Source organism: Oncorhynchus tshawytscha, unplaced genomic scaffold (assembly GCF_018296145.1).
Source record: "Oncorhynchus tshawytscha isolate Ot180627B unplaced genomic scaffold, Otsh_v2.0 Un_contig_3761_pilon_pilon, whole genome shotgun sequence".
In the NCBI taxonomy this organism is placed as follows: Eukaryota; Metazoa; Chordata; class Actinopteri; order Salmoniformes; family Salmonidae; genus Oncorhynchus; species Oncorhynchus tshawytscha.
The window spans coordinates 235,428-249,647 of record NW_024609794.1 but is presented as its reverse complement, the minus strand read 5'-3'; the positions used below and the strand labels follow the sequence as shown (position 1 = coordinate 249,647).

The window sequence follows — 14,220 nt, the reverse complement described above, 5'->3', positions numbered from 1 at the left end:
GCCAGCACCAGCCACCTAGAGAGATGATGTAACATTACTCCCATCTCTCTCCATGGCAGACTATCACCAGGCCAGCACCAACCACCTAGAGAGAGATGATGTAACATTACTCCCATCTCTCTCCATGGCAGACTATCACCAGGCCAGCACCAGCCACCTAGAGAGATGATGTAACATTACTCCCATCTCTCTCCATGGCAGACTATCACCAGGCCAGCACCAACCACCTAGAGAGATGATGTAACATTACTCCCATCTCTTTCCATGGCAGACTATCACCAGGCCAGCACCAACCACCTAGAGAGATGACGTAACATTACTCCCATCTCTCTCCATGGCAGACTATCACCAGGCCAGCCCCAGCCACCTAGAGAGATGATGTAACATTACTCCCAACTCTCTCCATGGCAGACTATCACCAGGCCAGCACCAACCACCTAGAGAGATGATGTAACATTACTCCCAACTCTCTCCATGGCAGACTATCACCAGGCCAGCGCCAGCCACCTAGAGAGATGATGTAACATTACTCCCAACTCTCTCCATGGCAGACTATCACCAGGCAAGCGCCAGCCACCTAGAGAGATGATGTAACATTACTCCCATCTCTCTCCATGGCAGACTATCACCAGGCCAGCCCCAGACACCTAGAGGGATGATGTAACATTACTCCCATCTCTCTCCATGGCAGACTATCACCAGGCCAGCACCAACCACCTAGAGGGCTGAGGAGCAACCAGGTTGTCATATTTCCCTTGTCTTGTGAATGAACTACAACCATGAAAGGCTGTGGTTATCTTGGATCATATGCACATTGCTGTCTTATAGTACAGGCATCATCTGCTTGTCATCACTTGACAGAAGCACAAGTCATATAATGGTAACGTCTCTGTTCGCTTACTCTGACACTGGTTGGATGGAATCAGTGAGTCGCTAAATCAGCCACGTTAAAGTACGAGACTCAGTCTGGACACAGATCTGTTAAAACGTGTTAGACGCTGCTGTCCTAACCGCATAATCACACACCATCTATATGAGCCGACCATTAGCAGCAACTTGAGGTTGTTGGGGATATGTAAGGAGGTTGTTTTCGGGAATACTTGGTATTTCTAGCAAATGCCATTATTTTACAACGCATATTTCAGAGGTTAGTGAGCAAACTAATGTAATGCAAATGGTAAATAGAAAACGTAGCCAACTCGCTTTATGCAATGTTTATGTTAGCTTGCTTTAGCATGTGACAATATTTAGGAAGTGAATATTCAACAAGCCAAGCCAGTATCAAAGTAACGTTATGCATGCAGTACGCGACAAAAAGTATTTAGCATAATTTTCATTAATTGTGCTTATTCAATTTACGTAAATGATATGAAATTATTCAGGTTGGGAACAGTTTATTATAAAAAATAAATTCCCGAGAATGAATATGCACATACCAAAGTTTGGAAACGGTCCTGCGGTCAAAACATTCCTCTGCTTTCACTGAAACAAAACCCCTCATTAAATTAGTTCCGCTTTAGAGGCCCTGTCCTATTTTATCAATAAAAAACATAATTCATCTTAACTAAATTCTTTGAGAAAATAAACATTTGAATTAATACTTAGATAACCGAATCAGATAATTTCCCAAGTAAAGGGCAATGAACTTGACAAAATAGGCTGCCAAAAAATATATATTTTTACTACATCTTCCCATAATAATCTCTGTGGTCTCTGTTGCGCCTGTGATATGGGGAATGCGGTGTCTCCACGACCCTGGGTCTCTCCTTGCCTGGCTTGCTGCCTCTGGTGCTTCTGGTAGGGGAGGAGCTGGGGGTGAGGGGGTCGGAGGTGGAGATGGGGGTAAGGGGGGAGAAGACCAGTCCGCTGCGGAGTGGTGACATGTCGATCTCTGAGAGGAGGGACCACTGTCCAGAGTCTGAGCCAGCTCCGGTGGGGAGATTGTCACTGCTAAGCCAGGAGTTGAGTGTGGTGAGTGGTTCTGTGCTGGAGCTGGCTCCTCCTGGTCTCTGGGTGTGCCTGTCAGTGTTGCTGCCACCGCTGGTTTGGCCTACATGTAGATCTGGAGGGTTGGACTCACACAGCATGCCACCGAGGAAGGGAGAACTATCTAGGGTCCAGGTTTCCAGGTCTGGAGAAGGTGTGTCAGTGGCCCGTGAGCCGAGGTGCGGCAGGGGGGAGCGTGTCAGAGGGCTTTGGCTCAGAGGGTCGGATGACGGCGGGATGGACAGGGGGAGATTAACTGAGAGCAGAGAGTCGGGCTGGTTCTCTGGGCAGCAGGCAGACCTCCAGATCTCCAGTCCAGGCCTCCCCCACCCCCTCCTATGGGTGTCGGCACAGTGGCAATGTTCTCGGTCCAGGCCCCCAGCAGCCGTGGTGGGGCCAGGTCGATCAGTGTAGGGGACCTGAAGGCAGTGCTGCTGCATGGGGCATCTTCTTCCCTCCTCTGCCCTCCGGAAGCAAGAGAGCCAAGCCCAGCAAAATTCAGCTTCCACCGACTTCCAATGCTGCCCATTCCAGCAGCCTCTTTCTGGGTCTGGGTCCACCCTGACTCCCTCACTCCTCCAGCGGCACCACTAGCAGTCCTCCCCTGGTCTCGGTCACTCTTCCCCCTGGACGGGCTCTCCTGGTAAGGCTGGTAGCCGGGGTTAGCTGGCTGACACTCCTCCTGCTGGTAGCTGGGGTTAGCTGGCTGACACTCCTCCTGCTGGTAGCTGGGTTTAGCTGGCTGACACTCCTCCTGCTGGTAGCTGGGGTTAGCTGGATGACACTCCTCCTGCTGGTAGCTGGGGTTAGCTGGCTGACACTCCTCCTGCTGGTAGCTGGGGTTAGCTGGATGACACTCCTCCTGCTGGTAGCTGGGGCTAGCTGGCTGACATTCCTCCAGCTGCCCAGGCCTGCTCTGTTGGCGCGAGTGCACCAGGGTGGCATGGAGGGCCACCTCGGGGGTCAGCGTCAGAGAGGAGAGCGTCTTGAGGAGGGAGGACGATACTGTAGCATGCACCTCCTTTTTCTTCCCGACCTCCTCCTCTCCGTCTTCCTCCTCTCCTTCTTCCTCCTCTCCTTCTTCCTCCTCTCTGTCTTCCTCCTCTCCGTCTTCCTCCTCTCCTTCGTCCTCCTCTCCTTCTTCCTCCTCTCCTTCTTCCTCCTCTCCTTCTTCCTCCAGGGTAGTAAGAACACAGAGGGAGGTCAGGTGGATGGGAATGGGGACTGCGGCCACATTGGTGGGTTTAGGGATGTGTCTGGTACTGGGCTGAGCGGAGGTGGAGGCTGAAGTGGAAGCTGGGGTGGCGGGACCCTCAGGCAGGACCAGGGTGATGTGTCTGGGGGAAGAGGTGGCCCTGGACTGGACAAGGTGGTCCATGGAGCTGGAGGCCACACTGCTAGGGGGAGATGCCTTATGGGCCATGGCTGATGTAGGTGGGGTGGCTACTGTTGGCGGTGTGGTATATTGATCAGATGGAGGTGGAGAGAATGGGGCTGACTGGGCAACCTGGGTGGAGGCCATACATGTGGACAGGCCAGATGCTGCAGCCAGGGTCTTTCTGGGAGATGGAGGCTTGGCCATTTCAGACACTTCGTTCTCGTTGACTAAGGGTATTTTCTCCTGTAAGGAAACAGCAGAAGAAATTACACATGAAAGATACTCTCTGTGTGTGTGTGTGTGTGTGTGTGTGTGTGTGTGTATAAACACAGATCAGCAGTACCTGTTGCATGGCAAGGCGCTTTAAAAGTGGCACAGGGGGAGTCACACCTGCAACAAAACAGTGACATCAAAATCAGCACTGCCATGGATATTAATATTAACCAGAGAAATCCATATGCAACATCCTATCTGTCTTTTTGCCGTTGACGAGTTTAGCCATGTATGTGTGTGTTTGTGTCCGTGAGTGTGTGTGTGTCCGTGAGTGTGTGTGTGTCCGTGAGTGAAAGGTTGACCAACCCAATGGCCCCGTGGGCAACATGTTGTCTCTCTGATGTTTCGCCGCCTCTGAACAGCCTCCAAAATTGAGCAGCTTGGAGACCATCGTTGCCTTTTTCCTCCACTTAGAGAGAAGCTGCAAACACACACCAGACAAAACCCTCTCAGATAGACTGCTTTACAGGACACAACACTGCCCTACAGCTCAACCAAGAGGGTCATTGACATAGAATGGAAGATACACACAGGGTTAGTGTAAATAAAGCCTTTACAGAGAACACACACTACGATTGTGGCCAATTCAGGAAATTAATCATGAGAAATCTGTATAGGACTTCCTGAATGAACTGAGTTGATAGAAAGAGAGAGAGAGAGTTGAGTTACAGACAGACAGACCTTGAACCTCTTGTTCATCCTCCAGGGGGTACCGGTTCTAATCCCTTTCTTCATCACCAGTTTCTCCAGGTACTGCAGGGAGTCCTCGGACGACTCAAACGCCTCCATCTCCTCATGCATCTGCAGTAGCCTGGGCATCATGGGGGTAATAACTTAACATTAGGGATCCGTTACAAATAGTACCCTATTCCCTTTATAACGCACTACTTTTGACCAGGGCTCTGTTTCCTTTACATCCCACAGGGCTCTGTTTCCTTTACATCCCACAGGGCTCTGTTTCCTTTACATCCCACAGGGCACTGTTTCCTTTACATCCCACAGGGCTCTGGTTCCTTTACATCCCACAGGGCTCTGGTTCCTTTACATCCCACAGGGCTCTGTTTCCTTTACATCCCACAGGGCTTTGGTTCCTTTACATCCCACAGGGCTCTGGTTCCTTTACATCCCACAGGGCTCTGGTTCCTTTACATCCCACAGGGCTCTGGTTCCTTTACATCCCACAGGGCTCTGGTTCCTTTACATCCCACAGGGCTCTGTTTCCTTTACATCCCACAGGGCTTTGGTTCCTTTACATCCCACAGGGCTCTGGTTCCTTTACATCCCACAGGGCTCTGGTTCCTTTACATCCCACAGGGCTCTGTTTCCTTTACATCCCACAGGGCTCTGGTTCCTTTACATCCCATAAGGCTCTGGTTCCTTTACATCCCACAGGGCTCTGGTCAAAAGGAATGCACTATATACAGTGTCAAGAAAAAGTATGTGAACCCTTTGGAAATACCTGGATTTCTAGGTCACAACAATAGACAAACCGGTCTGCTTAAACTAATAACACACAAACAATTATATGTTTTCATGTCTTTATTGAACACACTGTGCAAACAATCACAGTGGAAAAAGTATGTGAACCCTTGGATTGAATAACTGGTTGGCAGAAATAACTTCAACCAAACGTTTTCTGTAGTTGTGGATCAGACCTGCACAACAGTCAGGAGAAACCTTGGACCCTTCCTCTTTACAAAACTGTTTAAGTTCAGCAATATTCTTGGGATGTCTGGTGTGAACTGCTCTCGAGGTCAAGCCACAGCATCTCAATCGGGTTGAGGTCAGGACTCTGACTGGGCCGCTCCAGAAGGAGTATTTTCTTCTGTTGAAGCCATTCTGTTGTTGATTTACTTCTGTGTTTTGGGTCGTTGTCCTGAGGCTCCCACGCTGAGGTCTGTCCAACGCTGGTCCGACCAAGCTGACTCCACACTCCAAGACTGCTTCCATCACGTGGACTGGGAGATGTTTCGTATTGCGTCAGACAACAACATTGACGAATACGCTGATTCGGTGTGCGAGTTCATTAGAACGTGCGTTGAAGATGTCGTTCCCATAGCAACGATTAAAACATTCCCTAACCAGAAACCGTGGATTGATGGCAGCATTCGTGTGAAACTGAAAGCGCGAACCACTGCTTTTAATCAGGGCAAGGTGTCTGGTAACATGACTGAATACAAACAGTGCAGCTATTCCTCCGCAAGGCTATCAAACAAGCTAAGCGCCAGTACAGAGACAAAGTAGAATCTCAATTCAACGGCTCAGACACAAGAGGCATGTGGCAGGGTCTACAGTCAATCACGGACTACAGGAAGAAACCCAGCCCAGTCACGGACCAGGATGTCTTGCTCCCAGGCAGACTAAATAACTTTTTGCCCGCTTTGAGGACAATACAGTGCCACTGACACGGCCTGCAACGAAAACATGCGGTCTCTCCTTCACTGCAGCCGAGGTGAGTAAGACATTTAAACGTGTTAACCCTCGCAAGGCTGCAGGCCCAGACGGCATCCCCAGCCGCGCCCTCAGAGCATGCGCAGACCAGCTGGCCGGTGTGTTTACGGACATATTCAATCAATCCCTATCCCAGTCTGCTGTTCCCACATGCTTCAAGAGGGCCACCATTGTTCCTGTTAAAGCTAAGGTAACTGAGCTAAACGACTACCGCCCCGTAGCACTCACATCCGTCATCATGAAGTGCTTTGAGAGACTAGTCAAGGACCATATCACCTCCACCCTACCTGACACCCTAGACCCACTCCAATTTGCTTACCGCCCAAATAGGTCCACAGACGATGCAATCTCAACCACACTGCACACTGCCATAACCCATCTGGACAAGAGGAATACCTATGTGAGAATGCTGTTCATCGACTACAGCTCGGCATTCAACACCATAGTACCCTCCAAGCTCGTCATCAAGCTCGAGACCCTGGGTCTCGACCCCGCCCTGTGCAACTGGGTACTGGACTTCCTGACGGGCCGCCCCCAGGTGGTGAGGGTAGGCAACAACATCTCCTCCCCGCTGATCCTCAACACTGGGGCCCCACAAGGGTGCGTTCTGAGCCCTCTCCTGTACTCCCTGTTCACCCACGACTGCGTGGCCATGCACGCCTCCAACTCAATCATCAAGTTTGCGGACGACACAACAGTGGTAGGCTTGATTACCAACAACGACGAGACGGCCTACAGGGAGGAGGTGAGGGCCCGGAGGAGTGTGGAGGAGTGTGGTGTCAGGAAAATAACCTCACACTCAACGTCAACAAAACTAAGGAGATGATTGTGGACTTCAGGAAACAGCAGAGGGAACACCCCCCCATCCACATCGATGGAACAGTAGTGGAGAGGGTAGCAAGTTTTAAGTTCCTCGGCATACACATCACAGACAAACTGAATTGGTCCACTCACACAGACAGCATCGTGAGGAAGGCGCAGCAGCGCCTCTTCAACCTCAGGAGGCTGAAGAAATTCGGCTTGTCACCAAAAGCACTCACAAACTTCTACAGATGCACAATCGAGAGCATCCTGGCGGGCTGTATCACCGCCTGGTATGGCAACTGCACCGCCCTCAACCGTAAGGCTCTCCAGAGGGTAGTGAGGTCTGCACAACGCATCACCGGGAGCAAACTACCTGCCCTCCAGGACACCTACACCACCCGATGCTACAGGAAGGCCATAAAGATCATCAAGGACATCAACCACCCGAGCCACTGCCTGTTCACCCCGCTGTCATCCAGAAGGCGAGGTCAGTACAGGTGCATCAAAGCTGGGACCGAGAGACTGAAAAACAGCTTCTACCTCAAGGCCATCAGACTGTTAAACAGCCACCACTAACATTGAGTGGCTACTGCCAACACACTGTCAATGACACTGACTCAACTCCAGCCACTTTAATAATGGGAATTGATGGGAAATGATGTAAATATATCACTAGCCACTTTAAACAATGCTACCTTATATAATGTTACTTACCCTACATTATTCATCTCATATGCATACGTAGATACTGTACTCTATATCATCAACTGCATCCTTATGTAATACATGTATCACTAGCCACTTTAACTATGCCACTTGGTTTACATACTCATCTCATATGTATATACTGTACTGATATCATCTACTGTATCTTGCCTATGCTGCTCTGTACCATCACTCATTCATATATCCTTATGTACATATTCTTTATCCCCTTACACTGTGTATAAGACAGTAGTTTTTTGGAATTGTTAGTTAGATTACTTGTTCGTTATTACTGCATTGTCGGAACTAGAAGCACAAGCATTTCGCTACACTCGCATTAACATCTGCTAACCATGTGTATGTGACAAATAAAAAATTTGATTTTGATTTGTTGCATCACCAACTTCTGTTGAGCTTCTATTTGGAGGACCGACAGCCTTACATTATCCTGAAAAATGTGTTGATAAACGTGGGAATTCATTTTTCCGTCAATGATAGCAAGCTGTCCAGGCCCTGAGGCAGCAAAGCAGGCCCAAACCACGATGCTCCCTCCACCATACTTTACAGTTGGGATGAGGTTATGTTGGTGTGCTGTGCCTTTTTTCTCTCCACACAGTCTTGTGTGTTCCTTCCAAACAACTCAACTGTAGTTTCATCTGTCCACAGAATATGTTGTCAGTAGCGCTGTGGAACATCCAGGTGCACATTTGCAAACTTCAGACGTGCAGCAATGTTTTTATTGGACAGCAATGGCTTTTTACATTTGTTTAAATGAATTTTTATTTAACCTTTATTTAACTTGGCAAGTCAGTTAAGAACAAATTATTATTTACAATGACGGCCTACCAAAGGCCTCCTGCGGGGATGGGGGCCTGAGATTAAATTTTTTTAAACACAATATAAATATAGGACAAAACACATATCACAACGAGAGACTACATAAAGAGAGTCCTAAGATGACAACACAGCATGGTAGCAACACAACATAACAACAACATGGTATCAACACAACATGATAGCAGCACAAAACATGGTACAAACATTATTGGGCACAGACAACAGCACAGAGGGCAAAAAGGTAGAGACAACACCATGCAAAGCAGCCACAACTGTCAGTAAGGGTCCATGATTGAGTCTTTGAATGAAGAGATTGAGATAAAACTGTCCAGTTTGAGTGTTTTTTGCAGCTCATTCCAGTCACTAGCTGCAGCGAACTGAAAAGAGGACCGACCCAGGGATGTGTGCGCTTTGGGGACCTTAAACAGAACGTGACTGGCAGAACGGGTGTTGTATGTGGAGGATGAGGGCTGCAGTAGATATCTCAGATAGGGGGGAGTGAGGCCTAAGAGGGTTTTATAAATAAGCATCAACCAGTGGGTCTTGAGCCGGGTATACAGAGACGACCAGTTCACAGAGGAGTATAGAGTGCAGTGATGTGTCCTATAAGGAGCATTGGTGGCAAATCTGATGGCTGAATGGTAAAGAACATCTAGCCACTCGAGAGCACTCTTACCTGCCCATCTATAAATGAAGTCTCCGTAATCTTTTTTAAATGTATTTTTAACCTTTATTTAAGTAGGCAAATCAGTTAAGAACAAATTCTTATTTTCAATGACGACCTAGGAACAGTGGGTTAACTGCCTTGTTCAGGGGCAGAACGACAGATTTTTACCTTGTCAGCTCGGCGATTCGATCTTGCAACCTTTTGGTTACTAGTCCAACCCAGGTAGCCTAGCATGGGTAGGATGGTCATCTGAATCATGGTTAGTTTGGCAGCTGGGGTGAAAGAGGAGCGATTACGATACAGGAAACCAAGTCTAGATTTAACTTTAGCCTGCAGCTTTGATATGTGCTGAGAGAAGGACAGTGCACCATCTAGCCATACTCCCAAGTACTTCTATGAGATGACTATGAGGTGACTACCTCAAGCTCAAAGCCCTCAGAGGTAGTATTCACACCTTACCAAACCACATGACCTTTATTTTGGAGGTGTTCAGAACAAGGTTAAGGGTAGAGAAAGCTTGTTAGACACTAAGAAAGCTTTGTTGTAGAGCATTTAACACAAAATCCGGGCAGGGGCCAGCTGAGTATAAATGGATGAGAGCTACCTAATAAATTGAGAAGAGTGTGGGGCCTAGGATCGAGCCTTGGGGTACTCCCTTGGTGACACGCAGCAGATTTCCTGACTTTATAGACTGCACTCTTTGAGAGAGGTAGTTAGCAAACCAGCCCAAAGACCCTCAGCTTCTTTCGTGGTGTCCTCCATGCACACCATTCTTCTTTTTTTTATCCCCTTTTTCTCCCCAATTTCATGGTATCCAATTGTTACTGTCTTGTCTCATCGCTACAACTCCCGTACGGGCTCGGGAGAGACGAAGGTCGAGAGCCATGCGTCCTCCGAAACACAACCCAACCAAGCCGCACTGCTTCTTAACACAGCGCGCATCCAACCCGGAAGCCAGCCGCACCAATGTGTCGGAGGAAACACCGTACACCTAGCGACCTGGTCAGCATGTTCCAGAGATTTCTGTAGGTCTTTAGCTGATACTCTAGGATTCTTCTTAACCTCATTGAGCATTCTGCGCTGTGCTCTTGCAGTCATCTTTGCAGGACGGCCACTCCTAGGGAGAGTAGCAACAGTGCTGAACTTTCTCCATTTATAAACAATCAGTCTTACCGTGGACTGATGAACATCAAGGTTTTTAGAGATACATTTGTAACCCTTTCCATCTTTATGCAAGTCAACAATTAGGTCTTCTGAGATCTCTCTTGTTTGAGACATGGTTCACATCAGGCAATGCTTCTTGTGAATAGCAAACTCAAATTTTGTGAGTATTTTTTATAGGGCAAGGCTGCTCTAACCAACAAATTCCAATCTCATTGATTGGACTCCAGGTTAGCTGACTCCTGACTCCAGTTATCTTTTGGAGAAGTCATTAGCCTGGGGGTTCACATACTTTTTCCAACCTATACTGTGAATGTTAAAATTATGTTTTCAGTATAGACAACAACAAAACAATCATTTGTGTGTTATTAGTTAAAGCACACTATGTTTGTCTATTGTTGTGACTTAGATGAAGATCAGATCAAATGTGATGACCAATTTATGCAGAAATCCAGGTAACTTTAAAGGGTTCACATACTTTTTATTGTCACTGTAGGGAATAGGGAATCATTTGGGACGTTTCCTACCTACATCCTTCCTGTTCTTTCTAAGATAACACTAAATTGACCACTTAGCAATATCAGATCCTTTTATATTATGGTTATTTAACATTATTTTCCACTTACCTTGGATATAATTAATTCACTAAGGCAGTTTTTGGACAGTAGACATTTGTTTTGTTAGTGTAGCTACTATGCATCATTTTCAGAAAATGGGCTGAAAACAGTATACACTTTGACCTTTGAACCCAGAATGAGATTCCATAATAAACCGTACCTGCCCCTCTTCTCCATACATTCCAGGATGATGGGGGATATTGTGCTGTTTGAGGGGTAAGTCGTCCTGTTGTCTGGGTTGGTGGTCTCTCTGTACATCAGCGCTGCGATGAAGTCTGAATAAGGTACTGGCTTAGGAGTGACCACATTACTGTAGACACAGGGAGCGATATGTTACATGGCAGAATATCGGTCTGTCAAATCTAGGGGGAAAAAACTCACACAAAAGGGTGACAGTGTCAGAATGTCAATAGTTAAGAATTCATGTAGAGTATTTGAGTGTGTCCGTGTCTCACTAGTGATGGTCTTTGCGGTCGTCCGGTGGTGGACAGCGGAGGAAGAGCGAGCGCTCCACTAGGCTCTCCATGTTTCTATTTGGGTGCTTAAACTAGGGAGTAAATAATAGAGAGGCAAGATCAATTCTTCCTCCACATCTACACAAACACTGATGTGTCTCCCTCTAACCTGGTGGGAGTATCCGTAACCCAAGGATCCATACGCAATCACCATCTCCATCTCCAGCTTACAGATGATCTGGAAAACAAGTTGGCTTTTATTGCGTGTGTCAATACAGGAATCCATTGTACAAAACTCCCATTGAACATGATATAACTGTCCCACATGTGGACCATGGTGTCTGATTCATATTCTGTACCTGACGCTTGAGCCTCAGCTCCAGCAGGTGGTTCATTTGTGATTTCTGATTAGAGAACAGGACAGAGGACAAGACAGTTGATATCTGGTCCTGCAGGCCAGCCTTCTAGCAGCAGGTGAATGACAATACTTGTACTGGAAGCTAAAGAACCCATTGGTTCTTTAGTGGAGGACATCCACACGTGTTGATTCCTGGACAGCTTTGTACACTCACTCTTATGATCATCATTTTATTATTATCCCATTTAAACATGGCATGGTGAGCATGAAGGGGCGGTGGGTTCTTCCCTATCGCTCCTGTCCGAGTCACTCACACTGAGGATGTCCAGCAGTTTGACAAAGGTCTTTCCTATGAGCTTGGGAACGCCGGTGTCCTGCTCAAAGAAGATGAGCTCCACCCCCAGACGGTGTGACTCACAGACACCCAGTGTGTTATCAGTGCTCTTAGGAATCTGAAACATCCAAATAAGTCATTGATTGATTGTGTTATGGTCTTGGATAGAGGAAGAACCTGTCCTGTTAGATACGGAAAATAATATTCTTACAACTTTCTCTGTACAGTATTGCAATAGCTGGCCCCATACTGTACCTGCAGTGTTGCCAACTCTTTTGTCAATCCAGACAGAGAGAAGTTGGCTAGAGCATCAACTAATATACCTACTTACCTGTATGGAGAAATACTTCCACTCGTTGAAGCAGAGGGGGAACTTGGAGCGCTCAGCCTTGGAGTCCTTGTAGGGCTGGACCATAGTGCACTTCACCTTCTCCCCAATACTCGCCCTCAGGAAGCCCTGGGTGCCTTTCTTTATGGAAGCTGGGAACACAACGCTCATGAAAACACTCATTTTACTAGTCATTTAGCAGACACTTATCCAGGGCCACTTACGATGGCATAACTTATAACTACCTCAGTTAGCACACTGACACACACACAAAGCCTTGGCATCCATTGATCTTAAGATAGCTAGGTGACCTAACTTAACAACCTCAGTTAGCACATGCATTGATCTTAAGATAGCTAGGTGACCTAACTTAACCTCAGTTAGCACACGAACACACACACAAAGCTTTGACATGCATTGATCTTAAGATAGCTAGGTGACCTAACTTAACAACCTCAGTTAACACACTGACACACACACAAAGCTTTGGCATGCATTGATCTTAAGATAGCTAGGTGACCTAACTTAACTACCTCAGTTAGCACACGGACACACACACAAAGCTTTGGCATGGTGAATAGGGTCTAATGATTTCACTGTTAGGGGTCACTGAGAAGGATACCGTTTTTATTGAAATCCCTGCAGTTTTTCAGATGGACTGTTAGACATCCTTTCTGTAAACAAAATATACTATTTTAAACACTACAGTCCTTTAATGTAATAATAATATGCATGTCAGGTGTAAAATCTATATTCCAGTTAACTAAGCATAATAATGTGAATAGACAATACGAGAATGCAAATTCACTAGAGGGCCTCGTGGAATTAGTGGTGGTGGTGGGGGAAGCTCCTCCTCCTCTTCCTCATCGTCATCAGGAACAGGCTCGGCTCTTGATACTCTTCTCAACAGCTGTGAAAATGAACCAGGTAGCAACCCAGCCCTCTAGTGTTATGCCCGTGACAACTGATGATTCAATGTGCATCTATTAACCTGAGAAAATACTGTAGGCGTATTTCTAGGGTAAATATGCCTGCCTGTTGTAACAATTATATTTACATTCCCAATGAGATTGACTGATTTTCCATCCGTTGGTGGCCCTTCGGTCGTCGTTGCCACTGGATCATTCATGATACACCTCGGCGACTAGTATTTTCTGAGAAAGTTTGTAAATAAGGAAGCAAATGTGCCACTGGAAAACTTGCGCTGTTGTCATGGCAATATAGGTCCAACAAAAACAAGCGAGACCTTGTTCTATCCGGGGAGCGTTCGTAAATTCACTCTGGAGTGCCAGAGAGCACCCAGTCAGTGTGCCCAGAGCTTTGTCAGATTGTCCGTTCGTAAAATCAGTTTCGCTCTCGGAGTGTGGTTGATCCGAGTGTTCTGACCTCACAACGGCTGTCAAGCACCCAAGCTAACTGGCTAAAGTTAGCTAGCTTACAAGCTACTTCCAGACAAAAATGAGAGTTCACATCACTGACCATTTCTCACCCTTGCAGAGATGGTTAGGCTGTTTTCATGTTATCCAGAGCGTTGGTGACTGCAACTGTGCTGCTGGCAACAATTTAATTACGCATTTTTGCCGACGTTTACTGACACTGGCCATATACGGGTGTTGAGCGTTCGTAAATTCATAATTTTCTGGCACTCAGGCGAGAGTGCTCTGAAATCGGAGTATATAGCCTGAGGGACGAACGCACCCCATGTTCAGCAGTGTAAGCGCTCCAAGCAGCTTACAGCAGTTTACAACTTGGTCGCCCCCTAGTGAAATATTTATGTACTGTTTAAAATACAAAACATGCATTTATTTATGAATTGTACAAAATATTAGGAACACCTGCTCTTTCCACGACAGACTGACCAGGTGA

The 14,220-nt window shown here is 47.0% G+C and overlaps 1 protein-coding gene across 2 annotated transcripts; it reads right to left on the bottom strand.

Annotated features, from left to right (window-relative positions):
- Window positions 1–72: 72 nt before the first annotated feature.
- LOC112242031 lies at window positions 73–13,953 on the bottom strand. Of its 2 annotated transcripts, none has more exons than XM_042318135.1 (14): window positions 13,412–13,953; window positions 13,163–13,264; window positions 12,977–13,028; window positions 12,358–12,506; window positions 12,007–12,144; window positions 11,694–11,738; window positions 11,504–11,572; window positions 11,335–11,426; window positions 11,040–11,189; window positions 4,319–4,448; window positions 3,944–4,058; window positions 3,708–3,754; window positions 1,437–3,607; window positions 73–157 (listed from the first exon to the last, which is right to left on the bottom strand). In XM_042318135.1, the coding sequence occupies exons 1-13, from the start codon at window positions 13,481–13,483 to the stop codon at window positions 2,201–2,203; spliced, it is 2,568 nt and encodes an 855-aa protein (XP_042174069.1). In that variant the 5' UTR covers window positions 13,484–13,953; the 3' UTR covers window positions 73–157; window positions 1,437–2,200. The 2 variants fall into 2 exon arrangements, with proteins under 2 accessions (XP_042174069.1, XP_042174068.1); XM_042318134.1 differs by lacking the exon at window positions 73–157 and adding an exon at window positions 385–717.
- Window positions 13,954–14,220: the final 267 nt, after the last annotated feature.